The sequence below is a fragment of the Oncorhynchus mykiss genome, chromosome 8 (genome assembly GCF_013265735.2).
Source record: "Oncorhynchus mykiss isolate Arlee chromosome 8, USDA_OmykA_1.1, whole genome shotgun sequence".
Lineage (NCBI taxonomy): Eukaryota > Metazoa > Chordata > Actinopteri > Salmoniformes > Salmonidae > Oncorhynchus > Oncorhynchus mykiss.
Genome location: NC_048572.1, coordinates 79,493,931 through 79,513,414, shown reverse-complemented (window position 1 = coordinate 79,513,414; position 19,484 = coordinate 79,493,931). Strand labels below are relative to the sequence as shown.

Sequence of the window (19,484 nt, the reverse complement as noted above, 5' to 3'; positions counted from 1 at the left end):
GCTGATGTGTAGGCCGAGGTATGTTTAGTTTTTTGTGTGCTCTAGGGCAACGATGTCTAGATGGAATTTGTAGTTGTGGTCCTGGATACTGGACCTTTTTTGGAACAGCATTATTTTTGTCTTACTGAGATTTACTGTCAGGAGTCCTGACCGGGAGGACTAGAAAAAGGAGAAAATGCAAAGCAGGAAAATGGGAAAAACGCTGGTTGACTTGAACGTACAAGACTAACTGGCACAGAGCGACAGGAAACACAGGGATAAATACACTGGTACAGAGAGACAGGAACCACAGGGATAAATACTCTGGTACAGAGAGACGGGAACCACAGGGATAAATACACTGGTACAGAGAGACAGGAACCACATGGATAAATACACTGGTACAGAGAGACAGGAAACACAGGGATAAATACACTGGTACAGAGAGACAGGAAACACAGGGATACATACACTGGTACAGAGAGACAGGAAACACAGGGATAAATACACTGGTACAGAGAGACAGGAAACACAGGGATACATACACTGGTACAGAGAGACAGGAAACACAGGGATAAATACACTGGTACAGAGAGACAGGAAACACAGGGATAAATACACTGGTACAGAGAGACTGGTAACACAGGGATAAATACACTGGTACAGAGAGACAGGAAACACAGGGATACATACACTGGTACAGAGAGACAGGAAACACAGGGATACATACACTGGTACAGAGAGACAGGAAACACAGGGATACATACACTGGTACAGAGAGACCGGTAACACAGGGATAAATACACTGGGGAAACAAGCGACACCTGGAGGGGTTGGAGACAATAATGAGGACAGGTGAAAGAGATCAGGGTGTGGCAGTGGAAATAAATGTTTTTTTTGCCAATTTTAACCGCACACTTGTTGTTTGTGTACATGGATTTTATAATGTGTTATGTTTTTCCCCTAACACAATTTTCCATGAATTTGTATAGCAGACCCTCATGCCAAAATGAGTCTAAAACTTTTTTGAAATCAACAAAGCATGAGAATACTTTGCCTTTGTTTTGTTTGTTTGTCAGTTAGGGTGAATACGAGGTCTGTCTCACGGTAATTTGGTAAAAAGCCAATTTGACATTTTCTCAGTACATTGTTTTCACTGAGGAAATGTACGCGTCTGCTGTTAATGATAATGCAGAGGATTTCCCCAAGGTTGCTGTTGACACATATCCCACTGTAGTTATTGGGGTCAAATGAGTCTCCACTTTTGTGGATTGGGGTGATCAGTCGTTGGTTTCAAATATTGGGGAAGATGCCAGAGCCAAGGATCATGTTAAACAGTTTAAACCATTTGGAATTTGTGGTCTGTATATTTTATCATTTCATTTTGGATACCATCAACACCACAGGCCTTTTTGGGTTGGAGGGTTTGTATTTTGTCCTGTAGTTCATTCAATGAAATTAGAGAATCCAGTGGGTTCTGGTAGTCTTTAATAGTTGATTCTAAGATTTGTATTTCATCATGTATACTATGTTTTTGTTGTTTGTTCTTTGTTACAGAGCCAAAACGATTGGAGAAGTGGTTTTCCCATACATCTCCATTTTGGATAGATAACTCTTCGTGTTGTTGTTTGTTTAGTGTTTTCCAATTTTCCCAGAAGTGGAAAGAGTCTATGGATTCTTCAATTACATTGAGCTGATTTCTGACCTGCTGTTCCTTCTTTTTCCGTAGTGTATTTCTGTATTGTTTTAGTGATTCAACATAGTAAAGGCGTGTACTCAGGTTTTCTGGGTCTCTATGATTTTGGTTGACTAGGTTTCTCAATTTCTTTCTTAGATTTTTGCATTCTTCATCAAACCATTTGTCATTGTTGTTCATTTTCTTCGGTTTTCTGTTTTACATTTTTTAGATTTGATAGGGAAGCTGAGAGGTCAAATATACTGTTTAGGTTTTCTACTGCAAAGTTTACATCTTCACTATTATAGTGGAAAGTTTTGTCCAGGAAGTTGTCTAAATGGGATAGAATTTGTTGTTGCCTAATTGTTTTTTGGTAGGTTTATACTACTTTCCTTCCGTAGCATTTCTTAATATTATACTTCTCTCTCTCTGTCTCCCTCTCTCCTCTCTTTCTCTCTCCCTCATCTTCTCTGATCTTCTCTCTGTCTCCATCTCCTCTCTTTCTCTCTCCCTCATCTTCTCTGATCTTCTCTCTGTCTCTCTCCCTTTCTCATTCTCTTTCGCTCTCCTATCTCTGCATTGTAAATTCCAATTTGGAACCATCTTGATTACTAATTCGTCTTCTCTCTCTCTTCCTCTCCTACAGTGCGACCCAGCCTTGCTGCCTGAACCCAACCATGTGATGCTCAACCATCTGTATGCACTCTCAATAAAGGTACTGTAGGAGGACAGCAGCATCCTCTATCCCACTTCTTACTGCAATACTTATGGATTGAGTAATAGTCTCATCCATAGCATAACATAGCATTAGTGTCTGTCTGTCTGTCTGTCTGTGTCTCTCTCTCTCTCTCTCCCGTCCCGTCTGTCTTTTCTGTCTCACACAATCACACTCTCTATCTGTCCTCTCCCTCAGGATGGAGTGATGGTGCTCAGTGCGACTCACAGGTATAAGAAGAAGTACGTCACATCTCTGCTCTACAAGCCCATCTAACCTGTGTGTGTAGGTGCACAGTGCTATAGAGGGCAGCATGTTAATACTGCGCTGGGTTTATCCATGACATGTAGTTGAGATTGGACTAAACTAACAGTTTACAAAAGAGCTGGGGGCCTGTGGCTGAGACTGGGGGGCAAATCTCAAGACACCCTTTTCCCTGTAGAGTGCACTACACAATGTAGCACTCAGCAAATGGTTCAAAGTAGTGCACTCAATGTGGAATAGGGTGTCATTTGACCTTCAGCCTGTGACTTCACAAGGAGTCCACAAGGAGAAATACTGAAAGTGGACTGTGGCGTTTTCCCATAATGCACCCATAGTTGAATAGCAATAAGGGACTGAAAGAAACCACTGTGTGTGTTTGTGTGTGCAGCACTTACACAGGCACCCCAATTCTGATCCTTTTTCCTACTAATTGGTCTTTTGATCAATCACATCAGATCTTTTCACATCAGATCTTTTTCAGAGCTGATCTGATTGGTCAATTAGTGGAAAAAAATATCAGAATTGGGCTGCCTGTGTAAACGCAGCCTTAGATTATTTGTGGGTGCGTAGAAAGAACATTTGGTTCCATTAAAAACATAAGGGTTTGAAGACAAGTCTGCTGATGGGACTGTAAAACACATATAATCAACATGACGTTTTATTAAATTAGCGTTTGAAAGGTTATGTACACGGAAAGAGGGCAGTTGAATGTTTCTGGCTTGGATTTAGTGTCCCAATAGTGTCCCATTCTTTCTCCATATTTTTATTGTAATTGGACAGTGACCAGACTAAATGGAGGATTCTGTAGAGTCTTCCTTGTTATTACTGTAATTGGACAGTGACTAGACTAAATGGAGGATTCTGCAGTCTTCCTTGTTATTACTGTAATTGGACAGTGACTAGACTAAATGGAGGATTCTGCAGAGTCTTCCTTGTTATTACTGTAATTGGACAGTGACTAGACTAAATGGAGGATTCTGCAGAGTCTTCCTTGTTATTACTGTAATTGGACAGTGACCAGACTAAATGGAGGATTCTGTAGAGTCTTCCTTGTTATTACTGTAATTGGACAGTGACTAGACTAAATGGAGGATTCTGCAGTCTTCCTTGTTATTACTGTAATTGGACAGTGACCAGACTAAATGGAGGATTCTGCAGAGTCTTCCTTGTTATTACTGTAATTGGACAGTGACTAGACTAAATGGAGGATTCTGCAGAGTCTTCCTTGTCATTACTGTAATTGGACAGTGACTAGACTAAATGGAGGATTCTGCAGAGTCTTCCTTGTTATTACTGTAATTGGACAGTGACTAGACTAAATGGAGGATTCTGCAGAGTCTTCCTTGTTATTACTGTAATTGGACAGTGACTAGACTAAATGGAGGATTCTGCAGGGTCTTCCTTGTTTGATTCCAAAGGGACGATGACCACTGATAAAATCAGGATATGCAATTGGATAGGCTGTGTAATTTTAATTGAACTGAAGTATAACAAACTATGGGTATTAAATGGTATATCCCATTTAATCACTTTAAACCAAAGGCCTCATATTACATATCAAGTAGGAGTTGTGAAATGTTGGCCTGTGTCCTGTAGATCTCTGCTTAGTTCTGCTATTGCCTTCATGAAAGGACGCTGCAAGCACTTTAGCTACACGTGTGTCTCCAACAAATGCTTTGAGCAGGACTGTTGACATAAACGTTTAACTATGCAGATACACGGACACATCTGGTAGCTTTACATTGAACCTCAGTGTCCAGTCTGCATGTTAGAGATGGAGAAATAGCTGTTCTGTGTGTGTGTTTTTTCTTTTTTCATTCTATTTTCTATTTATCCAATAGAAATCAATGTATCTGTTACATTTTCTGTATTTATAGCAAAGAAACAAACAAATAATGGTTTGTCTTGAATGTCCTGCATGATTTGAATGTCTAATACAGTTTACTGTGGAATGTGTGGTGGATTTCACAACTGTGATTCTATCAAGATTAAACATTTGTGGCAAATTGCCAATATTGATTTCATAAGAATGTTAAGTGTAATGTACTTTCATCAATAATGTTAAATTATGTTAAACTACTCAGATTTGACCATAAATTTATTTCATTTTGAGAATATTGTACCTATTGCTAGGTAGGTGATATACTCCAAAGAGAAGATAATATATAATTACATATTTTATTTGAAGAAACTGAGAAAAAGCTATATCTCGCTCTGTTTGAGAATATAGGATATTCTGGTGCTTTATTAGGCAAAAAACAAAACTTGAATTTTAAAACTGTTAGCTAACATGTTTGTTTTTGAAAATACTTTGCAGCATCACTGTGTAAGCCAGGTACTATAGAAGGTTGTTTCACTTGTTTGCAAATAAAAAGGGAAGACGTGTTGACCCTGAATATCAGTTGTGCCTAAATAGTATCTTTACCTAATGTGAGTGACTGGCTAGATTACATTTGCCCTAGGCTTTAGAAAACATGGCTGGGGTCAATTTGAATTGAAGTCAACCAATTCAGGAAGTTAACAGAAATTCCAATTCAATAATTACATTTTTTTAAATATATTTTGAACAATTTCTCATAAAATAACAAGCTATTTATTTACGTCAAATCACATCCTGAATTGAGTGTCTTCAATTTGAATTGACCCCAACCCTGGTAGAAAATATAGAATAGGACAAGCATGAAGCTAATCAGTAAATGTGGAGATTTGTGTGTATTCCTCTTGCTCGGTGTTCAAACACAAACCGACACACATTACATTAAAAGATGTGACAAAGTTTTAAATACATTTTTATTTATTTTTTGGAACCCAAAAGCCCTCATTGTGATAACACTGTGGCAACACAACACACACACACAGCGACCATCTTCAGAGACAGAGCTCATAGACGAGCTCTGTGTCGGCATCCTAGTTAGCTTCATCAGCGCACACTTTATCACACACAGAGCCTGACAAACCAAGCTGCTCTTCGATTTCAATCACATAGCATTAAATCTAAGTTTCAGGACCAACTATTAGACACAGCTAAATACTTCTGTTTGATTCCGTTCTACACAGCGCATTAAAAAGGCCTTGTTCACGCTCTCTGGCCTTGTTCAGTTCTACTCTGATCCAATCTGACATAATCCTGTACATCTATGGTTGGTTGGTTGGTTATTTCTACTTTGGTATAAAATATTAATCTTCCCTAATCTTTCTATGAATCTTCTCATCAAATCCTTATTTTTCCAAAAGAACCCCACAGCATGGGCTTTTATATTAGAATGTTTGTTATATTAGAATGTTTCATATTAGAATCCCCTCTAGGGATTTTCAATTGAGTGGAGCGCAAACAAGACGTTGTTGGCAGATCTACTGTGATATATACCTAGGATAGACACCAAGCGCTATTAACTCCAAGGGCTCTATTCAATCCACATCGCGGAAGTTCAGCTTTACAGCGTGTTTGACATTTTTAAAAAGCAATGTTCCCCGCTTTAGCGCAGGCTGCATTCACGGTCAACGCTGCATATGTTGGATCATTTGGAAATGACCTTTACATTTCTGTTGCAGAATCTGTAACGCTTCAGCTTTCCAGATCGAATAGAGTTCCAAGTAAGTGTTGGGAGCAAATTGCAGTGGCCAAGCTACTTTTAAAGGCAAGCATCCGAAGGTTAATTATAGGTGGGTGTGTAAGTAATAATACTGATTCCCCTTATAGCCTAAGAAAAGGCAGATCTTTGTGATTTCATAATAGACATGTGGCTATCTTATTACAATCTGGCATAATCTAAAAAACTAAACGAATAAACCATACAAAGCAGGAAAATAAACACTTAAGAAAGCAGCAATATTGTTAATATAATGATGTGTAACAGCAAAATAAAATAGATATAGTGTAGAGCTATTGCACAGCTACCCAGATATTCAACGTTTGCATACAGAGCAAATGTCTGACATGATTATCCACACACCAAAAGGTCAGCCAACAGAATACAGTGAAAAAGCAAGTGATTTACAGCGTGAAAATGGCCAAATGTACAGCAAGAACATACAACACAATTAAAAGCAGCATAGGAAGAAACACCTTTGGGTGCGACATCACCAATGGTGAAATCTAGAACATTGGTCCCACCAGTAGCCTGCCAAAGTTTGTAACACCTAAAAGGACACAGAACATTTAGCCAACAACACCATGGGAATGCAATGAAGGTCTTAACCGAGACAAAAAAGTCCAATGGAAATGTAACAATCACAATAGTATTCTCTGTTTTAGTTGTACATCTCTCACATGAGCACAATTTAAGTTTTTGGAATTCACAAAGCAATAGAAGCCTAGTGTGAAAGATTCACTTTTAGAAATCTTTGGTCCATTTATGACAAGATGTGCTCGTTATAAAGCACATTTATAATCTAACGGTTACCGTCTCTCTGGTTCAAATGGCTCTCAAAGAGCAGCCAATGAAATATCTCCATCATGATGTCATAAAGGATCTCATATACTGGGCTGATGATGACTTCCTATAGTCACACCGCTCCTACAGTATGTCATTCGCATGGGTAAGGCAAACAAGGACGTGAAGAGTTCAGTTCAAACTTTGGCAAGTATTGGTGATCCCATGTTCCACAAACAAATGTTTAGATTTTTCCTTTTAAAACTTCTTTCATGCATCAACACTGCATAAAAACTTCACTTTGTTTCAGTCAGTAGTATTCCTATATTCCTAAGTTAGTAGAAGATAGTTATTAGTATAATATTGCACCAACGGTCTTTTTCACTTATCAAGAGTGGTTAAATACTTTAGTTCCAGTGTCAGGCAAAAAACCAAAAAGCTGGTGCGCCATGATCATTCAATAAACAACGTAATTATTGCACATGCTCGTCTGAGGACTCCTAAAGAGGAGCTTGAATACGCGTGTTCGGCCTCGGCCCATTTCAGCCCCTAGCCCCTTCTTTCAGCCTTTACCCTGTCAGCGTTAGATCAGCCAGGACTGGATAGATAAAAGCAACACAGTGGAAGCTCAACTTAACTTATCGGAGGACTAGGTGAAGCCATCAACATATTGCTTTCACCTATCCAGTCTATTCAGATCTGTGAATACCGATGGCGTAGGAGCGAGGGGAAGTGGCTAGTGATTGAAATGGAACTGGGCCTTTGTTCTGCTATCCAGAACCCTTGGCTAATGGCAGACAGACCATCCACAGGCTTCATCCTCCACAGATAAATATAGCAAACAATTACCTAGAAGTGTTACACCTATACATTCCTCCACTGTGATTCCAGCAGATCTAGCTAGATTGTGGATGTTATTCAACTTTTTTGCATTGTACTTGCAAAGAAAGTCCTCATTGATGAAATGCCACGAGCATAAAGTTTGCATTTCTGTGGCAGTGAAAGTTGAATGTTTGTTTTGAAAGAAATTGATTGTTCATGTATGTCTGTGAATGTATGTGTGTGACACGGGTACTGTCACAGAAATAGAATGAATAGAATGGGCGTCCCTATTGCCAGGGTTAGAGGTTCCAAGTCTATTATATTTATATGTGTACCCTACTGTATGTGTTTATATGTTTGAATACTATACGTTTCCTTTCTCAAGCCATGAGTTCACATGCATTGACACTTATCCCGTCCAAAAGCTGCCAGGCAGAAGAGCACAATCTACTATGCTCCATGTAGAAGCTTCCCTTAGCTACAGATCTAGGATCAGCCTACCTTCCCCAAATCCCATAACCTTTACCATTGGGGAAAAGGCAAATCTGACCTTAGCTCAATGTCTAGGGGCAGCTTCATCCTACTCCTTCTACAGCAGTCAAGGGCGCACATTACTGTAACCATCAGAGGCACGTTTCAAAACCACCTTCTTCTTCACGCTCACAACAAGGTAATCATCAGACTGGACCAACCGTCTCTGGAGCTCAAAGACTCCAACAGAAGAACAAGGGTGGAGGTGGGGGAAAGAGAACAGTCAAAAGGAGGGTGGAGGAATGACACTAAAGGAGTAAGAGTTCAGGTAAGGCCCAAGGTGTAGGAGGCAGGAGCATTGGGCACAAATTGCTGGCAGGAGAGAAGTGGAGGAGAGATAGGAGAGAAAGAAGCATGGAGTGATCTGAGGAGGGACGTTGGATGCTAGAGATGAGGCAACGAGGAGGAGGAGGGGTCGTGGCTGTTCTGGCGGTGACGTCAGAGTTCAGAGGTCGTGGTGTTAGGCTGGCTGGTTCCTATAACAGGTCATCACCTAAAACAGGCACTGGCTGCTGCGCTTCCTGGTTCCTGGATGCTGATTTGACGTTGCCGGGGCGTCGACCGGCTTCAAAAAACTCCAATCAGTAGGCCGTTCATTGCCGGGACTTCGGTCTTCAGCTAAAGGGAGAAGAGGGGAAGAAAGACTAGATTATTCACTGCTACACTCCTGTTACATACACAGATGGAGAGAAGATGCCACAGCCAAAAAGTTGATGAACATCTTTTAAAACATCACACCGCAATGAAGTGTAGAGTATGCAAAGTTGAGGTTTATCTGCAAATGATTCTGAAGATTTGTTGAGGTTAATGGAATATTCATGTTTCAAATTTGTTTTGCCTCGTTAGTATGAAACCAAACAATAGCTATTATGCTTGCAGATGAAGTGAAGCTGAAAATGGCTATCTAAAATGTGTTATGTAAAAGCCTCCCCTCAGTAAGTAGCTGACCTGTAAGTTTAAATTCCAGTAAGAGTCTTAAAAGCTTCAGCTTGCCCTGGCTTTCAGCCAATCGCGTGCAAGCACCCCCCCCCCCCCCCCCCCCACCCCTCTCCCCCTTCAGGTTTTCCATGATTTATATGAATTGGTTGCTATGACGCTTATGATAGTCCTTGATGATTATTATTCTGTTGTTTGATTGGATGGTAAAGCAGTGATGTCACACAGCATGACAGCCACAGCGTGCCAAACCCTTTACCAGCATAAGGAGAGGAAGAGGAGGAGCTTAGGGAAGAAATCCTCTGCTCGTTCTTCTGGAGGTACTCAGGGGAAAAGAGGAGGAGGACGAGAGGAAGGAGAGGAAGGAGGGAGGATGAAGGAACAGGTGGAACAGACAGGGTGGGTGCAAAACAGTGACAGTAGAGAGAGACTACAGTACTGACACTGAGACAATGAACAATACACATTAACACCATCTGATGTGTATACAGGATATGTCAAGGAAAATGATAATCTCTTACCTCCAAGTTAGTCCTTGCTTTTTTCAGCACATCTCGAGTCCTTGATACTGCAATATAAAAGAAAAAAGAAAATCTAACTAGGACCCTTTGCTGTAACACCAATGTAACGCACGCACGCACACACACGCATGCACGCACACACACACACACACACACACACACACACACTCACGCTGGTTGACGATGAAGTGCTCCATGCTCTCCTTGGTGCGGCTGGTGCTCCTCAGTCTCTGGACGGTTCCCTGGAGAACCTCCTCCTGCTCCGAAATACGCCCCCTCAGAGACAGAATCTCCTCCTTCATACATTGCTCCTGCAGGGGTCACAGCAATCAATCAGTAGACTGATCAATCAACAATTAAAAACGTCAATAAACCAAACACCAGTTCATATGTCTGACTAGCTTAGAACCTGCATCATCAACAGAGAGCCTCAAAGCCACCACACGACTGACACATGATGTCACAAACCATCAAGTACATTCAATTACAAGATATTGGTAGTAAATCATGTATTCGGTACCTTGTTAAGGTTGTGGGTGGAGCGGTCGGTGCTGGGCAGGGCAGCCCTCCAGAACATCTTCAGCAGGGACACAGCCTCCTCCAGGATCTGTCTCAGGGTCTTGGTGTTAGACAACAGAGTCCTCACACAGCCATAGTCCAGGAGGACCTAGACAGAGACAGGCTCATAATATTCCCTGAAAGTAGCTGTAGCGACAGACTGTTCACATCGAGAAGGTGGCCAGCACATACACAAGATTTGGCTATGAGTTTCAGGATTAGGTCATCACTTAATCAGATGTTGGCACAAATAGATAATATAACTAGTTTCCCTGTGCCACCCACCCCATCACTACCCCCTTACCTGGTCCTGGCTGTCTACCAGCATTGATTGGCTGAGGCAGGCCTGAAGGGCTGTTTCCATTCTCTGGACCAGACTCCTCCCCTCCAGGACCTGCTGCTGCAGGGCGCTGTAATCGTCCACGTGCCCGATGGCGTGGCGTCCATTCCGGTTAGAGAACGAGCCGTCCGGGGCATCCCCCTGCAGCTCTGAGTGGGGGTCCAGATCTAACGGATGTCATCATTTTATGAAGAGATAATTGGGGATGTTATTAGTTAGTTATTTTTATTTTATAAGAGTGATTCACTTCCTTAAAAGCATCCTTCCTGGACTATTTGTGTAGACTTGTGTAAACTCCTTCAGATGTGTGAATCAGATATGTAAAACTGTAATTTCTCCATTTGTCACACATCATACAAAGAAGGAACAGGATGCAGTGCCGTTAGAACTAGAGTCACACCGTTGGCAGTGAGCGGGGTCTCCACCAGATCTGTGTAGGGGACGTGGTATGGAGAACCACAGTTAAACAACCCAATGTCTCTGACCGGGGGAGACGGCGCTGGGTCTGCAGAACACACACAGAGACAGACAGGGATGCTTGGTCACCACACACACACACACACACAACCCTGAGCATTCAACTACATTTAATGAATGATAATGCTTCAAATCAAACATTTCACTCATTAATCTGTTGTTAATGGTTCATTAAACACGTCAATCAGTTAGTTCAATGGGATTTACATGAGACAGACTTTCTGGACTCTTCTGTCCCATTCATTGTGTTGAAGAGTGCTTCTACACCTGCATTGCTTGCTGTTTGGGGTTTTAGGCTGAGTTTCTGTACAGCACTTTGAGATATCAGCTGATGTACGAAGGGCTATATAAATACATTTGATTTGATTCGATTTGATTTGAAGAGTGGGCCAATATCAAGCGTAAGCTGGCATTGAGTGTTAGTGCCTATCAAGCTGATATCAAAATGTATTTCCATACTAACCTCAAACCACATCATCACACCACACAACACCCCCCTTACCATGTAGTAGCTGCCGTCTGTAGAGGCTGTCCCTCTGGGGGCTGTCTGTAAGGGCACTGAGAGACGGGGTACGAGGGGGCTCCATCCCCCCAATGCTCCCCAGCCCTCCGTGGACGCCCCCACCCAGCTTCTGCTCCAGATGTTTGTGGAGCTCCAGCTGTTTCAGGACACTGTTCTCCTGGACACTGCTCTGGAGCTGGGCTCTGAGGCTCCTCACCTCCCCTAGCAGCTCCCCCAGCTCCCCGGGCAGGGGCAGGGCAGGGACCCTACCGTACTGGCCCTCACACAGAAACTCTGTCAATCCCAATAATAGTGTTAGTCAATATAACAGAATGAATGTCATTGGCCCACGGCAAGTATCAATATAACAGAGTGAATGTCATTGGCCCACGGCAAGTATCAATATAAATGACCTAAACGACTTCTGAGCGTCATTTTGAATTATATATGTGAAAGTCCCAGTTATATGCACGTATCTCAAGATAGGATATATATACACGTTTTAATTCTCCACTGGTGAACTCCTGAATTACAGTTCTCTCTATGCAACCAATAACCTGTAGATAAAGTGGGAAGGCGGACCTGGGTTGCCCTTGGCGTTGACACACACTCTGTGGTAGACCTGCAGCTCACTCTGCAGAGAGTGGAGCAGCTCCTTGCTCTCACACAACTGCTGCTGCAGCAGGGACACCTCATGCTGGAGCCTGGAGAGTAGAGAGAGGTTCACGGGTAAATACACACACATTATCAGCCACATGCACACACCGTCAGCCACGCACGCACACACTGTCAGCCACACACACACACACACGCATACCGTCAGCCGCACACACACACATACCGTCAGCAGCACACACACACACATACCGTCAGCAGCACACACACACACATACTGTCAGCCGCACACACACACACACACACACACACACACACACACACACACACACCACACACACACACACATACCGTCAGCAGCACACACACACACATACCGTCAGCAGCACACACACACACATACTGTCAGCCGCACACACACACACACACACACACCACACACACACACACACACACACACCTATTGTTCTTGTCATGGCTGTTCTGCCTCTCCTGTCTGAGTGTGTGAATTTGCTGTCCCTGCTCCTGGCTGTGTGTCTGCAGCCGGCGTAGCTCCTCCTTCCACTGTTCCGCCTCCAGCTCCGCCTGCTTCAGACGGGCACGCCCCGTCACCGCCACCTCACGCAGCTGCTCCGCCTCCTCACACGTTTCTGAGGGGGAACCACACATGACGGGAAGGCAGAGTAAGACGCTACATCAGATCTTTTTTAACAACATCAAATGTTTTAGAATAGTCCATGCCTTACAGAGGGCTTGCAGTTGACTTAGACCGGCCATATTGGAAGACCACAGGTTTAATTCTTTCACAACAGCAGCCGAGTGGCTACCCCAAACTGCATGATAATAGTTGATTCATCATCCCATTCATCTGTGCAGTATTTGGCTGCTCTAACAAGGTTAGGAAAGACAAGGGGAAAAAAATACAGATTTCCCGCAATCATGAAACCCCATTGGTGACACCAATGAGATAAGACGAAAGAACGGTCAGAAAAGCAAAGAAACATTTTTGCCCGTCAAGACCTGAACCCAGACAGCTTTCAATACATGGTTTGCTACGATCTTTTAATCACTGGTAAATCAAATCTGATCGATTTTGAGTTTAGTTTCGCTGCTATGCTAACCAAGTGATAGCAACTTCACTAAGTTAGCCAAAATTAGCTAGCTAGCGCAATAGCTTGTTGTCTAGCTATTAGCATGTGTCACATGAGTTTCATGTTTTGGTGAGGCAATTCTTTCACCATAAAAATGCACCTTTATAACAGAAGATGATGGGTGGGGGTGTGTGTATATTTGTCAATAGTTCATTAGAACGTGCGTTGAAGATGTCGTTCCTATAGCAACAATTAAAACATTCCCAAACCAGAAACTGTGGATTGATGGCAGCATTCGCGTGAAACTGAAAGCGCGAACCACTGCTTTTAATCAGGGCAAGGTGACTGGAAACATGACCGAATACAAACAGTGTAACTATTCCCTCCGCAAGGCAATCAAACAAGCTAAGCGTCAGTATAGAGACAAAGTAGAATCTCAATTCAACGGCTCAGACACAAGAGGTATGTGGCAGGGTCTACAGTCAATCACAGATTACAAAAAGAAAACCAGCCCCGTCACGGACCAGGATGTCTTGCTCCCAGGCAGACTAAATAACTTTGCGGGCCGTGTCATGACACGGCCCGCAACTAAAACATGCGGACTCTCCTTCACTGCAGCCGACGTGAGGAAAACATTTAAACGTGTCAATCCTCGCAAGGCTGCAGGCCCAGACGGCATCCCCAGCCGCGCCCTCAGAGCATGCGCAGACCAGCTGGCTGGTGTGTTTACGGACATATTCAATCAATCCCTATCCCAGTCTGTTGTTCCCACATGCTTCAAGAGGGCCACCATTGTTCCTGTTCCCAAGAAAGCTAAGGTAACTGAGCTAAACGACTACCGCCCCGTAGCACTCACTTCCGTCATCATGAAGTGCTTTGAGAGACTAGTCAAGGACCATATCACCTCCACCCTACCTGACACCCTAGACCCACTCCAATTTGCTTACCGCCCAAATAGGTCCACAGACGATGCAATCTCAACCCCACTGCACACTGCCCTAACCCATCTTGACAAGAGGAATACCTATGTGAGAATGCTGTTCATCGACTACAGCTCGGCATTTAACACCATAGTGCCCTCCAAGCTCGTCATCAAGCTCGAGACCCTGGGTCTCGACCCCGCCCTGTGCAACTGGGTACTGGACTTCCTGACGGGCCGCCCCCAGGTGGTGAGGGTAGGCAACAACATCTCCACCCCGCTGATCCTCAACACTGGGGCCCCACAAGGGTGTATTCTGAGCCCTCTCCTGTACTCCCTGTTCACCCACGACTGCGTGGCCACGCACGCCTCCAACTCAATCATCAAGTTTGCGGACGACACAACAGTGGTAGGCTTGATTACCAACAACGACGAGACGGCCTACAGGGAGGAGGTGAGGGCCCTCGGAGTGTGGTGTCAGGAAAATAACCTCACACTCAACGTCAACAAAACTAAGGAGATGATTGTGGACTTCAGGAAACAGCAGAGGGAACACCCCCTATCCACATCGATGGAACAGTAGTGGAGAGGGTAGTAAGTTTTAAGTTCCTCGGCGTACACATCACAGACAAACTGAATTGGTCCACCCACACAGACAGCATTGTGAAGAAGGCGCAGCAGCGCCTCTTCAACCTCAGAAGGCTGAAGAAATTTGGCTTGTCACCAAAAGCACTCACAAACTTCTACAGATGCACAATCGAGAGCATCCTGTCGGGCTGTATCACCTCCTGGTACGTCAACTGCTCCGCCCACAACCGTAAGGCTCTCCAGAGGGTAGTGAGATCTGCACAACGCATCACCGGGGGCAAACTACCTGCCCTCCAGGACACCTACACCACCCGATGTCACAGGAAGGCCATAAAGATCAGCCACTGCCTGTTCACCCCGCTATCATCCAGAAGGCGAGGTCAGTACAGGTGCATCAAAGCTGGGACCGAGAGCTTGAAAAACAGCTTCTATCTCAAGGCCATCAGACTGTTAAACAGCCAGCACTAACATTGAGTGGCTGCTGCCAACACACTGACTCAACTCCATCCACTTTAATAATGGGAATTGATGGGAAATGATGTCAAATAAATCACTAGCCACTTTAAACAATGCTACCTAATATAATGTTTACATACCCTACATTATTCATCTCATATGTATACGTATATACTGTACTCTATATCATCTACTGCATCTTTATGTAATACATGTATCACTAGCCACTTGAACTATGCCACTTTGTTTACATACTCATCTCATATGTATATACTGCACTCAATACCATCTACTGTATCTTGCCTATGCCGCTCTGTACCATCACTCATTCATATATCTTTATGTACATATTCTTTATCCCCTTACACTTGTGTCTATAAGGTAGTAGTTTTGGAATTGTTAGCTAGATTACTTGTTGGTTATTACTGCATTGTCGGAACTAGAAGCACAAGCATTTCGCTACACTCGCATTAACATCTGCTAACCATGTGTATGTGACAAATAAAATTTGATTTGATTTGATTTGATAACAGCTGGTGCACGATATTAATAATATTAATATTATACTGATCCTTAACACTGTGGCCCCTCAGGGGTGTGTACTTAGCCTCCTCATGTACTCCCTGTTCACCCACGACTGCATGGCCAAACACGACTCCAACACCATCATTAAGTTGGCTGACAACACAACAGTGGTAGGCCTGATCACTGACAACGATGAGACAGCCTATAGGGAGGTCAGAGAACTGACAGTGTGGTGCCAGCACAACAACCTCTCCCTCAATGTGAGCAAGACAAAGGAGCTGATCATGGACTACAGGAAAAGGACAACAGGAAAAGGACTACAGGAAAATACGGGGCTGATGTACCGGAGCGCCAAGTCTAGGACCAAAAGACTCCTTAACAGCTTCTACCCCCAATCCATAAGACTGCTGAACAATTAATCAAATGGCCACCGGACTATTTACATTGACACCCCCCACCACTCCTCCATTTGTTTTGTACACTGCTGCTACTCACTGTTTATTATCTATGCATAGTAACCTCCACACTGACTCAGTACCGGTACCCCCTGTATATAACCTCCACACTGACTCAGTACCGGTACACCCTGTATATAACCTCCACACTGACTCAGTACCGGTACCCCCTGTATATAACCTCCACACTGACTCAGTACCGGTACCCCCTGTATATAACCTCCACACTGACTCAGTACCGGTACCCCCTGTATATAACCTCCACATTGACTCAGTACCGGTACACCCTGTATATAACCTCGTTATTGTTGTTTTATTGTGTTACTTTTTATTATTTTTTACTTTAGTTTATATGGTAAATATTTTCTTCACTCTTCTTGAGCTGCACTATTGGTTAAGGGCTTGTAAGTAAGCATTTCACTGTAAGGTCTACACCGGTTGTATTCCGCGCATGTGACAAATAAAGTTTGATTTGATATGCATGCAATCTGTTCATCGCATTTGCAGACTAATGTAAGCCCTGCTATTCCTAATGTGATGAGTAGATTGGATAGTGGTAATTTAGGCTATTAATAATCGCGTAGTGGCATAGGATATATCAAAGATGTTTCTCTCCTTTGCACAGGAAAAATGTGGCCTTTTTTTCCTGAATAGAAAGTGACAATCAAATAAAACTAATTCGAGCGCTTGTGACTGAACAAAAAGGTCCTGTTCATTTGAGAATTACAACAGAGAAACTAAGACAAATTAGAGACAGATTCCCCTCTTTATTGCAGGATTGTGATTAATCAACATAGTTCATTTTGAATAATAGTTAACAATTAAATCAAGTTTATCAGTTAACTATTTCAACACTATTTCATATAATTACAAAGTAAACTAACATATATGTAAAGGTTAGACATTGTAGTAGTAAGTAGGCTATTACTACTAAAGCATAATTTAAGTAGAACAAAAAAAATACAAGAGGTGGCCAACCTCCTTCCACTAATCACTGATCTACTGGAGGAGCAGACTTACAGTGCCTTGCGAAAGTATTCGGCCCCCTTGAACTTTGTGACCTTTTGCCACATTTCAGGCTTCAAACATAAAGATATAAAACTGTATTTTTTTGTGAAGAATCAACAACAAGTGGGACACAATCATGAAGTGGAACGACATTTATTGGATATTTCAAACTTTTTTAACAAATCAAAAACGGAAAAATTGGGCGTGCAAAAATATTCAGCCCCTTTACTTTCAGTGCAGCAAACTCTCTCCAGAAGTTCAGTGAGGATCTCTGAATGATCCAATGTTGACCTAAATGACTAATGATGATAAATACAATCCACCTGTGTGTAATCAAGTCTCCGTATAAATGCACCTGCACTGTGATAGTCTCAGAGGTCCGTCAAAAGCGCAGAGAGCATCATGAAGAACAAGGAACAAGCCGGATTTGGATACAAAAAGATTTCCCAAGCTTTAAACATCCCAAGGAGCACTGTGCAAGCGATAATATTGAAATGGAAGGAGTATCAGACCACTGCAAATCTACCAAGACCCGGCCGTCCCTCTAAACTTTCAGCTCATACAAGGAGAAGACTGATCAGAGATTCAGCCAAGAGGCCCATGATCACTCTGGATGAACTGCAGAGATCTACAGCTGAGGTGGGAGACTCTGTCCATAGGACAACAATCAGTCGTATATTGCACAAATCTGGCCTTTATGGAAGAGTGGCAAGAAGAAAGCCATTTCTTAAAGATATCCATAAAAAGTGTCGTTTAAAGTTTGCCACATGCCACCTGGGAGACACACCAAACATGTGGAAGAAGGTGCTCTGGTCAGATGAAACCAAAATTGAACTTTTTGGCAACAATGCAAAACGTTATGTTTGGCGTAAAAGCAACACACCATCCCCACTGTCAAACATGGTGGTGGCAGCATCATGGTTTGGGCCTGCTTTTCTTCAGCAGGGACAAGGAAGATGGTTAGATGGATGGAGCCAAATACAGGACCATTCTGGAAGAAAACCTGATGGAGTCTGCAAAAGACCTGAGACTGGGACGGAGATTTGTCTTCCAACAAGACAATGATCCAAAACATAAAGCAAAATCTACAATGGAATGGTTCAAAATTAAACATATCCAGGTGTTAGAATGGCCAAGTCAAAGTCCAGACCTGAATCCAATCGAGAATCTGTGGAAAGAACTGAAAACTGCTGTTCACAAATGCTCTCCATCCAACCTCACTGAGCTCGAGCTGTTTTGCAAGGAGGAATGGGAAAAAAATTCAGTCTCTCAATGTGCAAAACTGATAGAGACATACCCCAAGCGACTTACAGCTGTAATCGCAGCAAAAGGAGGCGCTACAAAGTATTAACTTAAGGGGGCTGAATAATTTTGCACGCCCAATTTTTCAGTTTTTGATTTGTTAAAAAAGTTTTAAATATCCAATAAATGTCGTTCCACTTCATGATTGTGTCCCACTTGTTGTTGATTCTTCACAAAAAAATACAGTTTTATATCTTTATGTTTGAAGCCTGAAATGTGGCAAAAGGTCGCAAAGTTCAAGGGGGCCGAATACTTTCGCAAGGCACTGTACGTTCCTGCCCAGTAATAGCTTACCTGATAATTAACTAATTAGGTTTGATACATTGAATCAGGTGTGTTCGTGCTGGGCTGCAACAGAAGCCTGCACACCCAGCAGGGTTGGTCTGCTCCAGCTGTAATAGGTTTATACATTGTGTGTGACTTTTAAACTGTATTTCTGTTCACAAAATGTGCCAACATAGGTACACATATAATCCTTGGTATACAAGGATGCACCCTTTTTCTCTTGGGACAATCATTGTGACCTTTTCATCTGTAGACAGTGTTTCATGGCACTCTATCTGAGGACAGAAAACATCACAAAGAAACAGGTTGCATTATACTAAAATTAGACAGCCCTGAATATTGTGTTGCTATCTCTCTCTGTCCTCAGTTTGTCTCACTAGGGACTGGAACTGGATAATATTTTCATAATGTCTTCCCACAAAGGTACCTGGCCTATCTAGAGTAGCCTACTCTCCCTTCTCTGACAGCCGGAACTGCTAGCTAATCCCTTCTCCCTTTTCCATCGTTGTTAGCTAGCTACCTACCTACTGTAGCTACAAATGGATTT

At 42.8% G+C, this 19,484-nt stretch overlaps 2 protein-coding genes across 12 annotated transcripts in view; one reads left to right on the top strand and one right to left on the bottom strand.

Annotated features, from left to right (window-relative positions):
- The window catches only part of LOC110530723 (5'-AMP-activated protein kinase subunit beta-2), a 15,326-nt gene extending 10,292 nt beyond the window's left edge, over window positions 1–5,034 (top strand). The window contains exons 7-8 of the mRNA XM_021613976.2: window positions 2,301–2,369; window positions 2,568–5,034. Of these exons, the coding sequence (XP_021469651.1) occupies window positions 2,301–2,369; window positions 2,568–2,645 (147 nt within the window). The 3' untranslated portion in view covers window positions 2,646–5,034. The remainder of the gene's footprint in view (window positions 1–2,300; window positions 2,370–2,567) is intronic.
- A 371-nt stretch (window positions 5,035–5,405) lies between these two features.
- Window positions 5,406–19,484, bottom strand: part of LOC110530721 (myomegalin) — a 120,414-nt gene continuing 106,335 nt past the window's right edge. For 8 of the 11 annotated variants that reach the window (XM_036986401.1, XM_036986399.1, XM_036986403.1 and 5 more), the window contains 10 exons: window positions 12,769–12,958; window positions 12,276–12,397; window positions 11,694–11,987; window positions 11,115–11,219; window positions 10,679–10,881; window positions 10,337–10,483; window positions 9,989–10,127; window positions 9,817–9,863; window positions 9,555–9,609; window positions 5,406–8,977 (listed from right to left, as the gene is read on the bottom strand). In XM_036986401.1, coding sequence (XP_036842296.1) covers window positions 8,853–8,977; window positions 9,555–9,609; window positions 9,817–9,863; window positions 9,989–10,127; window positions 10,337–10,483; window positions 10,679–10,881; window positions 11,115–11,219; window positions 11,694–11,987; window positions 12,276–12,397; window positions 12,769–12,958 — 1,427 coding nt within the window. In that variant the 3' untranslated portion in view covers window positions 5,406–8,852. The remainder of the gene's footprint in view (window positions 8,978–9,554; window positions 9,610–9,816; window positions 9,864–9,988; window positions 10,128–10,336; window positions 10,484–10,678; window positions 10,882–11,114; window positions 11,220–11,693; window positions 11,988–12,275; window positions 12,398–12,768; window positions 12,959–19,484) is intronic. The other 3 variants (XM_036986395.1, XM_036986397.1, XM_036986396.1) reach the window with 3 other exon arrangements.